The 14,602-nt window shown below is 47.1% G+C and overlaps 1 protein-coding gene across 3 annotated transcripts in view; it reads right to left on the bottom strand.

Annotated features, from left to right (window-relative positions):
- The window catches only part of pik3ap1 (phosphoinositide-3-kinase adaptor protein 1), a 148,259-nt gene that overhangs the window by 38,145 nt on the left and 95,512 nt on the right, over nt 1-14,602 (bottom strand). For all 3 annotated transcript variants that reach the window (XM_033012490.1, XM_033012491.1, XM_033012492.1), the window contains exons 9-10: nt 12,054-12,155; nt 6,012-6,173 (exon numbers count right to left, since the gene is read on the bottom strand). In XM_033012490.1, coding sequence (XP_032868381.1) covers nt 6,012-6,173; nt 12,054-12,155 — 264 coding nt within the window. The remainder of the gene's footprint in view (nt 1-6,011; nt 6,174-12,053; nt 12,156-14,602) is intronic.

The following is a 14,602-nucleotide window of genomic DNA, read 5'->3' as shown; positions in this document are numbered from 1 at the left end:
CTCTGATCCCCTTAGTCACAAGGGCCACATCTAACTCCCTCTTAAATATAGCCAATGAACTGGCCTCGACTACCCTCTGTGGCAGAGAGTTCCAGAGATTCACCACTCTCTGTGTGAAAAAAGTTCTTCTCATCTCGGTTTTAAAGGATTTCCCCCTTATCCTTAAGCTGTGACCCCTTGTCCTGGACTTCCCCAACATCGGGAGCAATCTTCCTGCATCTAGCCTGTCCAACCCCTTAAGAATTTTATAAGTTTCTATAAGATCCCCTCTCAATCTCCTAAATTCTAGAGAGTATAAACCAAGTCTATCCAGTCTTTCTTCATAAGACAGTCCTGACAGCCCAGGAATCAGTCTGGTGAACCTTCTCTGCACTCCCTCTATGGCAATAATGTCCTTCCTCAGATTTGGAGACCAAAACTGCACGCAATACTCCAGGTGTCGTCTCACCAAGACCCTGTACAACTGCAGTAGAACCTCCCTGCCCCTATACTCAAATCCAAGTACTAGGCATAGAGTTCGAAATCAGGCCCTTCAGCCCAACTTGCCCACACTGACCAACACGCCCCATCTACATTTGTCCCACTTGCCCATCTAATGCCCTGCTTTCTGCAACAGAACTATTGCAGCTGGTTATATGACAGGCCTGGGGCCTACAGGACACAAGGGAGAGATTCTGTACAAATGCTGCTGTTTCTTACTGAACCTATATCACAGAATCACACAGCATGGAAACAGGCCATTCAGCCCAACATCCATACCGACCAAGCTAATCCCATTTACCCGCTTTAGCCCCTTATCACTCTAAACCGTTCCTATCCATGTACCTGTCCAAGTGTCCTTTATTATGTTGTATAATACCTGCCTCAACTACCTCCTCCAGCAGCTCATTCCATAAACCCATCACTGTCTGGGTGAAAACGTTGCCCCATAGGTTGCTATTAAATCCTTCTCCTCTCTCCATAAACCTTGATTCCCCTACTCTGGTGAAAGACTCTGTGCATTCACCCTATCAAGCCTGCAAACTTGTACGTCTTTGGAGTGTGGGAGGAAACTGAAGATCATGGAGAGAACACACGCAGGTCACGGGGAGAACGTACAGACAGCACCCGTAGTCGGGATCGAACCCGGGTATCCGGCGCTGTAAGCGCTGTAATGGGCCTGGCCCACTTAGGACATTTTTCAGGCGACTGCCGGCGACTGTCAAGTGGAACACACACACACACACACATCGCTTGCTTCACCAGCCCGTTATGCAGGCGGGGGACAGGGCAAGCAGGGGGAGCGCTGTCTGAGTGAAATTCACATGGTGCAAAGCCAATGTGATACAGACACACACCGGAATGAACAGGAAGGTTGGCCCTGTCATTAAGAAGGGAGAAGGAGTGGAAATAACTTTTAAGAAGCCAGAGATACACGGCTGTGAAGCTCGTTGGACATTAACATTACAGGTCGATTATCCTTGGTTCTGAAAACTACTGCTTATGTTTTTTTTCCCAATGAGCCAATGAAATTCACCGGTCAGCACCAGCTACAACCTACGAGAACCTTCGACCTCCTGGCGACCCACCTACGGCACGAGAATTCTCGCTAATCTCCATGGCGCTTCATTCTGGTCGCCGCTAATCTTTCATATTGAAAAATTTGCGGCGACCATAATGAGGCCGCAACTAGTTCCCAGAATGCGGGAACTCTTCACGACCATGAAGGCGACTCCCCGGCAACCACCCGCGAACATGTGGCGATAGTATAGTCTCCTGCAGTCGCCCAAAAAGTTGCCTAAGTGGGACAGGCCCATAAGGCAGCAACTCTACCGCTGCGACATCGTGCCCCCCAGATGTGAGTTTTGGATCATGAAGTAACGAGGACTCTGGTGACCTGGAGACAGAACTGTTCCACATTCCAAATGATTACCAGGGTGCTGCCCACATCACCCAATGTTACAGTGTTTAACATATAAAGTTCAAGAGTAGCTTGCAAAGGAACTATGAGAGGCATAGATAGGGTAGACAGCCAGAACCTTTATCCCAGCTTGTCCAACACTAGAGGGCATAAGGTGAGAGGGGGAAAGTTGAATAGAGATGAGTGGGGCACAGAGTGGTGGGGGCCAGGACTCCTGAGGTGGTGGTGGAGGCAGATACGATAGTGGTGTTCAAGAGGCTTTTCGCCAGGCAGATGGAAGTGCAGGGAATAGAGGGACATGGACCACGTGCAGGCAGACGAGATCAAGTTGAACTTGGCTTCATGTTTGGCACAAACATTGTGGGCTGAAGGGCCTCCGGAGATGTCGCCTGTCTTGTTGAATTACTCCAGTGTCTGGCAACGCACTTGCCTTCCTTCCACTGAAAGGCCTGAAAGCGCACACCACCAGCCTCAGGAGCAGCTTCTTCCCCTCTGTTATCAGGATTCTGAACAGTCCTTCCATAAGCTAGGGTATTGTCCCATTCACCTCTACCCCATTGTGGACATTGTTTTGTCTGTGGAACTGATGCGCTACAATGCTGAGACTATATTCTGCACTATGTTTCTTCCCATTTGCTCCACTATTGCATGAGTTTGGCTTGCTTGTATCTATGAATAGTATTACAGGACCTTTGGCCCACCAAGTCCACGCCGACCACTGATCACCCGTTCCACACTAGTTCTACGATATCCCATTTTCTCATCCACTCTGGGGGAAATCTACAGACCTACAATTAACCTCCACACCTGCACGTCTTTGGGATGTGGGAGGAAACCGGAGCACCCGGAAGATATCCATGCTATTTTGATTAAATAGCACAATGGCGCAGTGGTAGAGTTGCTGCCTCACAGCTGCAGAGACCCGGGTTCAATCCTTACTACGGGTGCTGTCTGTACAGAGTTTGCACGTTCTCCCCGTGACCACGTGGGTTTTCTCCGGGGGCTCCGGTTTCCTCCCACATTCCAAAGATGTGCAGTTTTGTGCATTAATCGGCTTTGGTAAAGATTGTAAATTGTCCCTATTGTGTAGGACGGTGCTAGTATACGGGGTGATCATTGGTCGGCATGGACTCGTTGGGCCGAAGGGCCTGCTTCTGTGCCATATCTCTAAAACTAAAACCCCAGTTTTTCTCTCTTCACAGGTGATCCACTCGGCTGGGTATTTTCCAAACTCTCTGTTATGTGAGATTTCTGGGAACTGCAACTTTCTGAATCTCACTGTTAAAGTTATTCTCTCTTCTGTCTGCATTCATCTCCGTCCCCCCCCCCCCCCCCCAAACAGACCTGTGGTGACCAAACCACAAGAGTCACCCTCTCGGAGGTGACACGCACAGCATTGCGTGCTTGTGAACAACCCTGGTCTCTCGGACAACCTTGCTTCTCTCTCTGCTCCGCCACCAACGCACTTTCTGTTTTTATTTCAGAATTCCGCCATCTGCAGGTTTGCTTTCGGGTGAGGCATGTAGAAAGCCGAGAGGGGAAGTGAAAAGGACAGGGAGAGGAGAATGGCAAGAGCACAAAGTGAATGTGAAACACAGCAGCGTGAATAATGAGCGCGGGTTGATGGGGGCTGAGCAGGTGACCGATGCAGATATGCAAGATCAAGCTAGGGTTCAGTTTAGTTTATTCTCTGTGTACCGAGGTACAGTGGAAAGCTTTTGCTGCGTGCTAACCAGGCAGCAGAAAGACAATACACGATCACTATCGAGCCGTCCACAGTGTACAGATACGTGATTACAATTAACATTGATTAGTGCGGGTGTCAGGGGTTATGGGGAGAAGGCAGGAGAATGGGGTTGAGAGGGAGAGATAGATCAGCCACGATTGAATGGCTGAGTAGATTTGATGGGCCGAATGGCCTAATTCTGCTCCTATAACCTATGAACTTATGAACATGATAAAGGGAATAATGTTTAGTGCAAGATAAAGTCCAGTCAAGTCTGATTGCAGATAGTCCGAGGGTCTCGAGCTAGTTAGAAGGCATTTAACAAGTAATCTGTCTTGCTCCCTACTGAGGGCAATAGGCTGCCTAAAAGTCTAACGAAAGCCGAACTACTAGACCTAAATGTTAAAAGTTGAGAGAAATTAGTAAGGCTGGTTATAGAACACAGAACAAGAACAGGCCCTTCGGCCCACAATGTTTGTGCCGAACAAGATGGCAAGATAAACTACTCTCCACTGCCTGCACGTGACCAATATCTCTCCTTTCCTTGTATATCTATGTTCATATCTAAAGGCCTTTGATACACCACTATCGTACCTGCCTCCACCACCACCCCTGACAATGTGTTCCAGGCACCCACCATGAAACAAAACTTGCCCCGCACATCTCCTTTGAACTTTGCCCCTCTCACCTTAAAGCTGTGCCCTCTAGTATGTGTCATTTCCACTCTAGGAGCAAGGTTGTGATTGTCTGCCCTATCTATGCCTCTCATAATTTTATATACTTTGTGTGTTCCATCAAATGCTGCAATTCCAGAGGAACAACCCAAGTCTGCCCAAGCTCTCCTTGTAGATAATACTCCAAACCCTCCACGTAATGGGGTGACCAGAACTGCACGCAACACACCAAATGCTTGAACAAGTAATGTTGAAGGGTTGTTGAAGGAGAGAAGGAGGAGATAGTGGAAGGGATTTATAAATTCATAAGTGATAGGAGCAGAATTAGGCCATTCAGCCCATCAAGTCTACTTCACCATTCAATCATGGCTGATCTATCTCTCCCTCTCAACCCCATTCTCCTGCCTTCTCCCCATAATCCCCGACACCCTTATTAATCAAGAATCTGTCAATCTCCACCTTACAAATATCTGCCTGGAATGTTCACATTCTCTCTGTGACCGCATTCCTCCGGGTTTCCTCCGGGTGCTCTGGGTTTCCTCCCACATAAATTCATAAATTGCAGGAGCAGGATTAGGCTAGACGTCCGTAGTCGGGATGGAACCCAGGTCAATGGCGCTGTAAGGCAGCAGCTCTACCGCTGTGCCACTGTGACACCTGGACAGCATTCTCCAACATTCTCTGAACTTATTTCAGATTTACAGCACCTGTAGTTTTTTCTTCGGCTTTCTTTTCACCGCGTGTGCTGCCTGAACGAAGTTTGCACGTTCTCCCTGTGACCGCCTGGCTGGCCTACGGGTGCGCTGGTATCCTCCCACACTCCAAAGATGTGCAGGTTTTTGGCTTTGGTAAACATGGTAAAATGTCTCTGGTGTGCAGGCTAGTGCTGGTGTACAGGTGATCGCTAGTCGGCAGGACTCGGTGGGCTGTTTTCACGCTGTATTTCTAAAATCTGAAGACATTTTTCTAATATATATGCTAACTGCTCTTGCAATGCACCAGGTAATGCAAACATTAAGCTAAAACCAGCCACTGCTAAAATGAACTAGTCTGCAAAGTCCAGTCTGTGGGACAAAGGCCACTGGGCCTCCGAGCCCTTGCAACACTTGCAAAAGGCTTAAAGGAAACAAAAAACTTATTTGGAAACAGGAAACTGAGATATTTCAGTGAAATAAAAGCCTCATTCATAAATAACTTTTGAAATGAGAAGGGGAAGTGTTTGCAGGTCAGGTGATTGCAAACAGAAGCAGAAGTAACACAGAATTTTCCATTGAGTTTCGATACAGAAGAAACACAAGTTGTACAGCACAGTCAAACAACAGACCCTTCAGCCTAAAGACAGACATAAAAAAGCTGCAGTAATTTAGCGGGTCAGGCAGCATCTCTGGAGAATAGGAATAGATCAGCCTACCTACCTCACTGGTGACCCTCGGACTATCCTTGTTCGGACTTTGCTGGCTTTAGCTTGCACTAAATGTTATTCTCTTATCATGTACTGTATCTATAAACTGCATAACCTCGATCGTAATCATGTGTTGTCTTTCCGCTGACTGGATAGCACGCGACAAAAGATTTTCACTCTACCTCGGTACACATGACAATAAACTAAACTAAAGCATGGCGATGTTTTGGGTCGAGACCCTTCAGCCCACTGGGTCAGCACCAACCAACAAGAACCAGTTTATCGTTAATTTGAACACTGCCTCAGCACCTTTGGAAATGTAGGGCACCACGTCATCAATGTTGCCGATGGGCGGCATTCTTGGGTTAGGAGCTGGAGGTCGGTTCACGATCTCTGGAGCCTGGCCGCCTTCTATCATCGTATCGTATGTGCCCTCTTCTGCCTCTGCAAAAGCATCATACTGCATCTGCCCTGCAATAGAAAGCAAGCAAACAGGTTAAACAATGGCCATACACGGGACTGTCTCTTGTCTTGAAAGGTGGAGTAGACTTGATGGGTCGAATGGCCTAATTCTGCTCCCATTACTCATGACCTTTTGATCTCTTAATTCCAGCACCAAGAGATGGTATCTGGAGTAATGGCCAATCTGTCGGGGCAGCTCAGTGGGCCAAGCAGCACATGTGGAGGCAACCTCTCAGATCAAGACTGCATCAGGACTCATACAGGGTCTCAGGTACACAAAAATGCTGGAGAAACTCAGCGGGTGCAGCAGCATCTATGGAGCGAAGGAAATAGGCGACGTTTCGGGCCTGAAAGGCTGATCATCCCGTTGCCTGAATGGATGTGGGTCGACTCGCTGCGTTCCTCAAGCAGATCATATTTTACATGGGACAGTGCTAGGGAAAGTTGCAGTATAGTCAAGAGTGTTTGATTATCATACAGTATGTTCCAAACAGAACAATGAAACTCATACTTGCAGCAGCACAACACAATATGTAAACATAGTACATCTGTAAACAGTATAATAAGTAAAAAGAAGTTCAATACATAACGAAGAATGGTTTTGACCCGAAACGTCACCCATTCCTTCTCTCCAGAGATGCTGCCTGTTCCGCTGAGTTAGGCACAAAATGCTGGAGTAACACAGCGGGCCAGGCAGCATCTCTAGAGAGAAGGAATGGGTGACGTTTCGGGTCGAGAACCGAAATATATGTATCGTATCGTGGGTACACCTCGAGGTCGAGGATGATGGGTACGTTCTGTTGTATTTATGGACTCTCAGGTGGCTTATGAGTCCAATCCTGGCTTTGAAAGTTCTTCGACACTCAGGACAGGTAATTCCAGATGGCAGATCGGGCTTTAGTTGTTGCTGCCTCTCTTTCCGTTTCTTCTCTTTTCTTCTAATTCTGCGCATCTCTTGGCTTCGAAGGTCGCTGTTCCTTCATGGATGATGGTTTGCCAGAGTTTCCTGTCCTTGGCATTGGTTTCCCAATTGTCGATGTCGATTGCACATTTCTTCATGCTGGATTTTAAGGTGTCTTTGAATCTCTTCTTTTGTCCGCCTCTATTACGTTTGCCTTCTTTAAGCTGGGAGTAGAAGGTTTGCTTTGGTAGACACTCGTCTTCCACCCGAACAACATGACCGGCCCATCTTAGTTGGTTCTTGATGACGAAGGCTTCGATGCTAGATGTTTTTGCTTCATTCAGCACGCTGACGTTGGTTCTTCTGCCTTCCCTATTTAAGCTGCTTCAAAGACATCGCTGATGGAACTTTACAAGTGTTAATATATATATATATATATATATTAAGTATGTATGTGTATGTGTGTGTGTATATATATATATATATATATGTACACATATATATGTATGTGTTGTATATATATATATACAATGATAGTGCAAAAAGACAAAACCAATGCCCCCAAGTCCATGCAGTTCAGAGCTTATCTGGAGGTTGTTCGGAGCTTATTTGTAGTGTTTAATAGCCTGATGGCTGTCGGGAAGAAGCTGCACCTGAACCTGGACATTACAGATTTCAGGTTCCCATATCTTCTTCCCGATGGCAGGGGTGAAATGAGAGCGTGGCCAGGGTGGTGTGGGTCTCTGATGATGCTGGCTGATTGTGGCCAGGGTGGTGTGGGTCTCTGATGATGCTGGCTGAGTGTAGCCAGGGTGGTGTGGGTCTCTGATGATGCTGGCTGCCGTTCTGACATTCCAAATCTCTGCAACCTTCTCAGAAAGCAGAGGGGTTGATGGGCTTTTGTTTATAATTGCATCAGTGTGCTGGGTCCAGGAACGATCTTCAGAGATCTGGGCAGCATGGTGGTGCAGCGGTAGAGCTCCTGCCTCCCACACTCCAAAGATGTACAGGTTTGTAGATTAATTGGATTGACATTGTCTCTAGTGTGTGTTGGGTAGTGTTAATGTGCGGTGATCACTGGTCGGTGCGGACAAGATGGGCCGAAGGGCCTCTTTGGAGGATATGATAAGAGAACTCGAGGTAAAGGAACCTCTTTGAGGTAGGGATCATAATATGATTAGTTTTAATCTGCAATTTGAGAAGGAGAAGGTTAAATCAGATGTGGCAGTGATGCAGTTGAACAAAGGGGACTATGAAGGCATGAGAGGGGAGCTGGCCAAGGTAGACTGTAAAGGGATCCTAGCAGGAATGACGGTGGAACAGCAATGGCAGGAATTTCTGGGCATCCTGAAGACGCAGGATCATTTCATTCCAAAAAGGAAGAAAGATTCTAAGGGGAGTAGGAGGCAACCGTGGCTGACAAGGGAAGTTAGGGATAGAATAAAACTAGGGATAGAATAAAACTAAAAGCAAAGATGTATAACACAGCAAAGAGTAGCCGGAAGCCAGAGGATTGGGAAACTTTAATAGGACAACAGAAGGAAACAAAACGGGCAATATGGGCTGAAAAGATGAAGTACGAGGGGAAGCTGGCCAGGAATGTAAAGAAGGACAGTAAAAGCTTCTTTAGATATGTTAAGGGGAAAAGAGCAGCAAAGTGAAATGTGGGTCCCTTGAAGGCAGACACGGGTGAAATTATTATGGGCAACAAGGAAATGGCAGAAGAGTTGAATAGGTACTTCGGATCTGTCTTCACTAAGGAAGACACAAACAATCTCCCAGATGTACTGGAGGACAGAGGATCTAAGGGGGTAGAGGAACTGAAAGAAATTGTCATTAGGCGAGAAATAGTATTGGGTAGGCTAATGGGACTGAAGGATGATAAAACCCCTGGACCTGATGGTCTGCATCACAGGGTCCTCAGGGAGGTGGCTCTAGAAATAGTGGACGCATTGGTGATCATTTTCCAATGTTCAATAGATTCAGGAACAGTACCTGTGGATTGGAGGATAGCTAATGTTATCCCACTTTTCAAGAAAGGAGCGAGAGAGAACATGGGGAATTACAGACCAGTTAGCCTGACTTTGGTGGTGGGAAAGATGCTGGAGTCAATTATTAAAGAGGTAATAATAGGGCATTTGGATAGCAGTAAAAGGATTAGTCCAAGTCAACATGGATTTATGAAAGGGAAATGATGCTTGACTAATCTTCTGGAATTTTTTGAGGATGTGACAAGTAAAATGGATGAAGGGGTGCCGGTGGATGTAGTGTATCTACTTTCAGAAAGCCTTTGATAAGGTCCCGCACGGGAGACTGGTGACTAAAATTAGAGCACATGGTATTGGGAGTAGGGTGTTGACATGGATAGAAAATTGGTTGGCAGACCGGAAGCAAAGAGTAGGAGTGAACGGGACCTTTTCAGAATGGCAGGCAGTGGCGAGTGGAGTGCCGCAAGGCTCGGTGTTGGGGCCGCAACTGTTTACCATATATATTAATGATTTGGAAGAGGGAATTAGGAGCAACACTAGCAAGTTTGCAGATGACACAAAGCTGGGTGGCAGTGTGAACTGTGAAGAGGATGTTAGGAGGTTGCAGGGTGACCTAGACAGGTTGAGTGAGTGGGCAGATGCGTGGCAGATGCAGTATAATATAGATAAATGTGAGGTTATCCACTTTGGCGGCAAAAACAAGGGGGCAGATTATTATCTCAATGGGGTTAGGTTAGGTAAGGGGGAGGTGCAGTGAGACCTGGGCATCCTTGTACACCGGTCACTGAAAGTTGGCTTACAGGTACAGCAGGCAGTGAAGAAAGCTAATGGAATGTTGGCCTTCATAACAAGAGGATTTCAGTATAGGAGTAAAGAGGTTCTTCTGCAGTTGTATAGGGCTCTGGTGAGACCACATCTGGAGTATTGTGTCCAGTTTTGGTCTCCTAATTTGAGGAAGGACATCCTTGAGATTGAGGCAGTGCAGCGTAGGTTCACGAGATTGATCCCTGGGATGGCGAGATTGCCATATGAGGAAAGATTGAAAAGACTAGGTTCGTATTCTCTGGAGTTTAGAAGGATGAGGGGCAATCTTATAGAAACATATAAAATTATAAAAGGACTGGACAAGCTAGATTCAGGAATAATGTTCCCAATGTTGGGCGAGTCCAGAACCAGGGGCCGCAGTCTTAGAATAAAGGGGGGTCATTTAAGACTGAGGTGAGAAAAATCTTTTTCACCCAGAGTTGCGAATTTATGGAATTCCCTGCCACAGAGGGCAGTGGAGGCCAAGTCACTGGATGGATTTAAGAGAGTTAGATAGAGCTCTAGGGGCTAGTGGAGTCAAGGGATATGGGGAGAAGGCAGGCACGGGTTATTGATAGGGGACGACCAGCCATGATCACAATGAAAGACTGGATGGCCTCCTCCTGCACCTATTTTCTATGTTTCTATGTTTCCGAGCTGTATCTCGAAATAAACTAAAATGTGCATGCCCAGGAATTTAGAGCTTTTGACTCTCTCCACCATTGACCCGTCGATATAGACATGTTTGTGGGTCTTCATTCCTCCTCTTCCAAAGTCCACAATCAGTTCCTTGGTCTTACTGACATTGAGAGCAAGGTGTAGCACATGAAGGAAGCACTGACCAGCGGGATGATGTGTAGATCCAGGGGCCAAGGATGGGTTTGGTGCCACTGGCCCACGAGAGGGGCCCACTCCAAGCCAGGTTTGGAGGTCAACATGTCGCTGACTGACTGGGGTACTCTGCAGGAAAGCACCAAATCACAATCTAACTGGACCCTCTGGGGAAGGAACAAGCCTTTGGATGAAGATGGGCAATACTTTAATGGTGCCTTATAGTCCCGTGTGCTGTAACAGTGAAATTCATTTTGCAGAGGTCACACATGCACGAGTCACCATATTTTGCAAAACTCCAAAGTCCGGTCCAGGCGCTCAATGTACTGGAGCGGCTCCCGATTCAGGCGAGCCCCAGGCTGCGGCAGGGCCTCCTCCATCACCCTCAACTGGCTCGGACCGCCAACCAACGTCCCTTTCCTCGCCCGACCACCTCTGTGTCCTGGGAGGGGCGCCTCCCGCATCCGAGCTTGAAGGCTCTGGGGGCAATACCCCGATCCCTCTCCCACAAGCCCACTCCTCACGTCCGGCGTGGCCAGTAGCTCCCTCCTCCTTGACTCTCCGGCCGGTGTCCGAGGCCGAGTTCGGCGGCTTCCTAGCTTCCCCCCGCAGGCCGCGGCCCCCCGGTTCCTTCTTCCTTTGTAGCAGCGAGCCAGGCCTGTTGCCGTGCGTGGCCATGGGGGTCCCGGCAGCTTCCCCATATATCCCAAGGCCCACTAATGGTTAGCACGGGCAAGTTGGGCAGAAGGGTCTGTTTACACGATGTATGACTCTAATCAGATTCAGGGATTGGCACAGATAGAGTTGCTGCCTTATAGCGCCGGAGACCCGGGTTCGATCCTGACCACAGGTGCTGTCTGTACGGAGTTTGTACGTTCTGCCTGTGACCACGTGGGTTTTCTCCGGGTGCTTCAGTTTCCACCCACACTCCAAAGACATACAGGTTTGTAGGTTAATTGACTTTGGTACAGATTGTAAATTGTCCCGAGTATGTAGGATGGTGCTGGTGTGCGGCGATGGCTGGTCTAGATGGACTCCGTGGGCTGAAGGGCCTGGCGTTTCCACACTGTATCCCTAACATCTGCCTAATGTTCCCATGCAGATCTTCAGGAGGATTTGTTCATTTATTTATTGGCCACAGAAAGTTGTGGAGGCTCTCAGTGGATATTTATAAGGCAGGGATAGATAGATTATTGATTAGTACGGGAGTCAGAGGTTATGGGAAGGAGGCAGGAGAAAGGGGTTAGGAGGGAGAGATAGATCGGCCATGATTGAATGGCGAAGTAGACTTGATGGGCCGAATGGCCTAGTTCTACTATTCCTTATGACCTTATGATGGAATGAAAGGGTAAGTATTCAACTCACCTTGAAGGAAGCTTCTCAGTATGGAATCCTTTTTAGGGCCAAAGGATTGAGGGGAGAATGGAGATGAAGGGGCCACATCAGATGCTTTGGTCATAGACACATCTGCAAGAAGTTTGATTGAAATGTTGTCACACAGAAACCACACAATCAATTCAAACATTAACTTTTGTGCCAAAACCTGCTTATACATTAAGCAGAAGGTTCTGGGACACCACAACTAACTGTTGAGCCTTCCTGAGGTGTGACAGGCCTAACTCAACAAATCACCAGTGAAGGGAAGTACCCATTTGAAAACCTCAATGATTTATGTAAGAGGGAACTGCAGATGCTGGTTTAAACCGAAGATAGACACAAAATGCTGGAGTAACTCAACGGGACAGGCAGCATCTCTGAAGAGAAGGAACGGGTGACTTAATCAGACTGAATACGGGTCTCGACCCAAAACGTCACCCATTCCTTCTCTCCAGAAATGCTGCCTGTCCCGCTGAGTTACTCCAGCTTTTTGTATCTAACCTCAATGATATACTTGCATCTTACACAATTGTGTTAATATGTAGGTAGCTGATTATTGAATATAGAGTTAGTTATTGTCCTTAGTATAATCAGTTTAGATAGTACGTTGGCTTTGGGCCTGATTTTCTTGGTTGAGCGCTTATCCTGGTGTTATGGCATAAATGTATAATTTTGAGCGCTTCCCCGCACGCTGGTTCTATGTTATCTCTGTTTCACGTCGTACACACTGGAGAAAATTTACAGAGGCCAATTAAACCAGAAACCTGCATGTCTTTGAGTGTGGGAGGAAACCGGGGCACCTGGAGAAAACCCACGCAGTCACACGGAAATGCTGCCTGACCTGTTGAGTTACTCCTGCACTTTCTGGAGAACATTCTGGAACTACCTCTCTTTCCATACATCCACCACCTTCTGTGTGAACAGGTTGCCCCTCAGGTTCCTATTAAATCTTTCCACTCTCACCTTAAACCTAAGTCCTCTGGGTCTTGATTCACTTATCTTGGATAAAAGAATCTGTGCATTGACATTATCTATGCCAATAGTCCTGGCTATTCATCCCCACGCCCTGACACTTCGCACTGACCAGTGGCCGAGACTAGGAGCTCTGAGACATCAGGCCTGGTCTCATCATGGTGACGCGATGATAGAGCCACTGCCTTACAGTGCCAGAGACCCGGGTTCGATCCTAACCATGGATGCTGTCTGTGTGGAGTTTGCACGTTCTCCCTTCGACTACAATGGTTTTCTCCGGGTGCTCTGGTTTCCTCCCACACTCCAAAGGTGTGCAGGTTTGTAGGTTAATTGGCTTCTGTAAATTGTCCCTAATATGTTGGATAGGATCAGTGTATGGGGCGATTGCTGGTTGGCGTGTACTGTGTCGTCCGTAGGGCCTGTTTCCACACTGTATCTCTCAACTAAATGGAACTAAGCTAAACAGAACTGAACAAAATTAAACTACTGTGCATTCAGAAAGTATTCAGACCCCTTCACTTTTTCCACATTTTGTTACGTTATAGCCTTATTCTAAAATGGATTAAATTATTTTTTTTAATCATCAATCTATACACAATAACCCATAATAAAAAAGCGAAAACAGGCGTTTAGAAATTTTTGCAAAGTAATTAAAAAGAAATAACTGAAATATCACATTTACATAAATATTCAGACCCTTTGCTATGACACTAAAAATTGAGCTTTGGTGCATCGTGTTTCCATTGATTATCCTTGAGATGTTTCTACAACTTGAGTGAAGTCCACAAGTGGTAAATTAAATTGATTGGACATGATTTGGAAAGGCACACACCTGTCTATATAAGGTCCCGCAGTGACAGTGCATGTCAGAGCAAAAACCAAGCCATGAAGACGAAGGAATTGTCTGTAGATCTCCGAAACAGGATTGTGTCGAGGCACAGATCTGGGGGAAGGTTTAAAACAATTTTTGCAGCATTGCAGGTCCCGAAGAGCACAGTGGCCTCCGTCATTCTTAAATGGAAGAAATTTGAAACCACCAGGACTCTTCATAGAGCTGGCCGCCCGGCCAAACTGAGCAATCGGGGGAGAAGGGCCTTGGTCAGGGAGGATGGTCACTCTGACAGAGCTCCAGAGTTCCTTTGCGGAGATTGGAGAACCTTCTAGAAGGACAACTATATCTGCAGCACTCCACCAATCAGGCCTTTATGGTAGAGTGGCCAGATGGAAGCCACTCCTCTGTAAAAGACACATGACAGCCCGCTTGGAGTTTGCCAAAAGGTACCTAAAGGACTCAGACCATGAGAAACAAGATTCTCTGGTCTGATGAAACCAAGATTGAACTCTTTGGCCTGAATGCCAAGTGTCACGTCTGGAGGAAACCAGGCACCGCTCATCACCTGTCCAATACCATACCTACGGTGAAGCATGGTGGTGGCAGCATCATGCTGTGGGGATGTTTTTCAGTGGCAGGAACTGGGAGACTGGTCAGGATCGAGAGAAAGATGAACGGAGCAAAGTACAGAGAGATCCTTGATGAAAACCTGCTCCAGAGTGTTCAGGACCTC

Source organism: Amblyraja radiata, chromosome 37 (genome assembly GCF_010909765.2).
Source record: "Amblyraja radiata isolate CabotCenter1 chromosome 37, sAmbRad1.1.pri, whole genome shotgun sequence".
Lineage (NCBI taxonomy): Eukaryota > Metazoa > Chordata > Chondrichthyes > Rajiformes > Rajidae > Amblyraja > Amblyraja radiata.
Note: the sequence above shows the minus strand (reverse complement) of the source record. Positions and strands in the feature narration are given on the sequence as shown.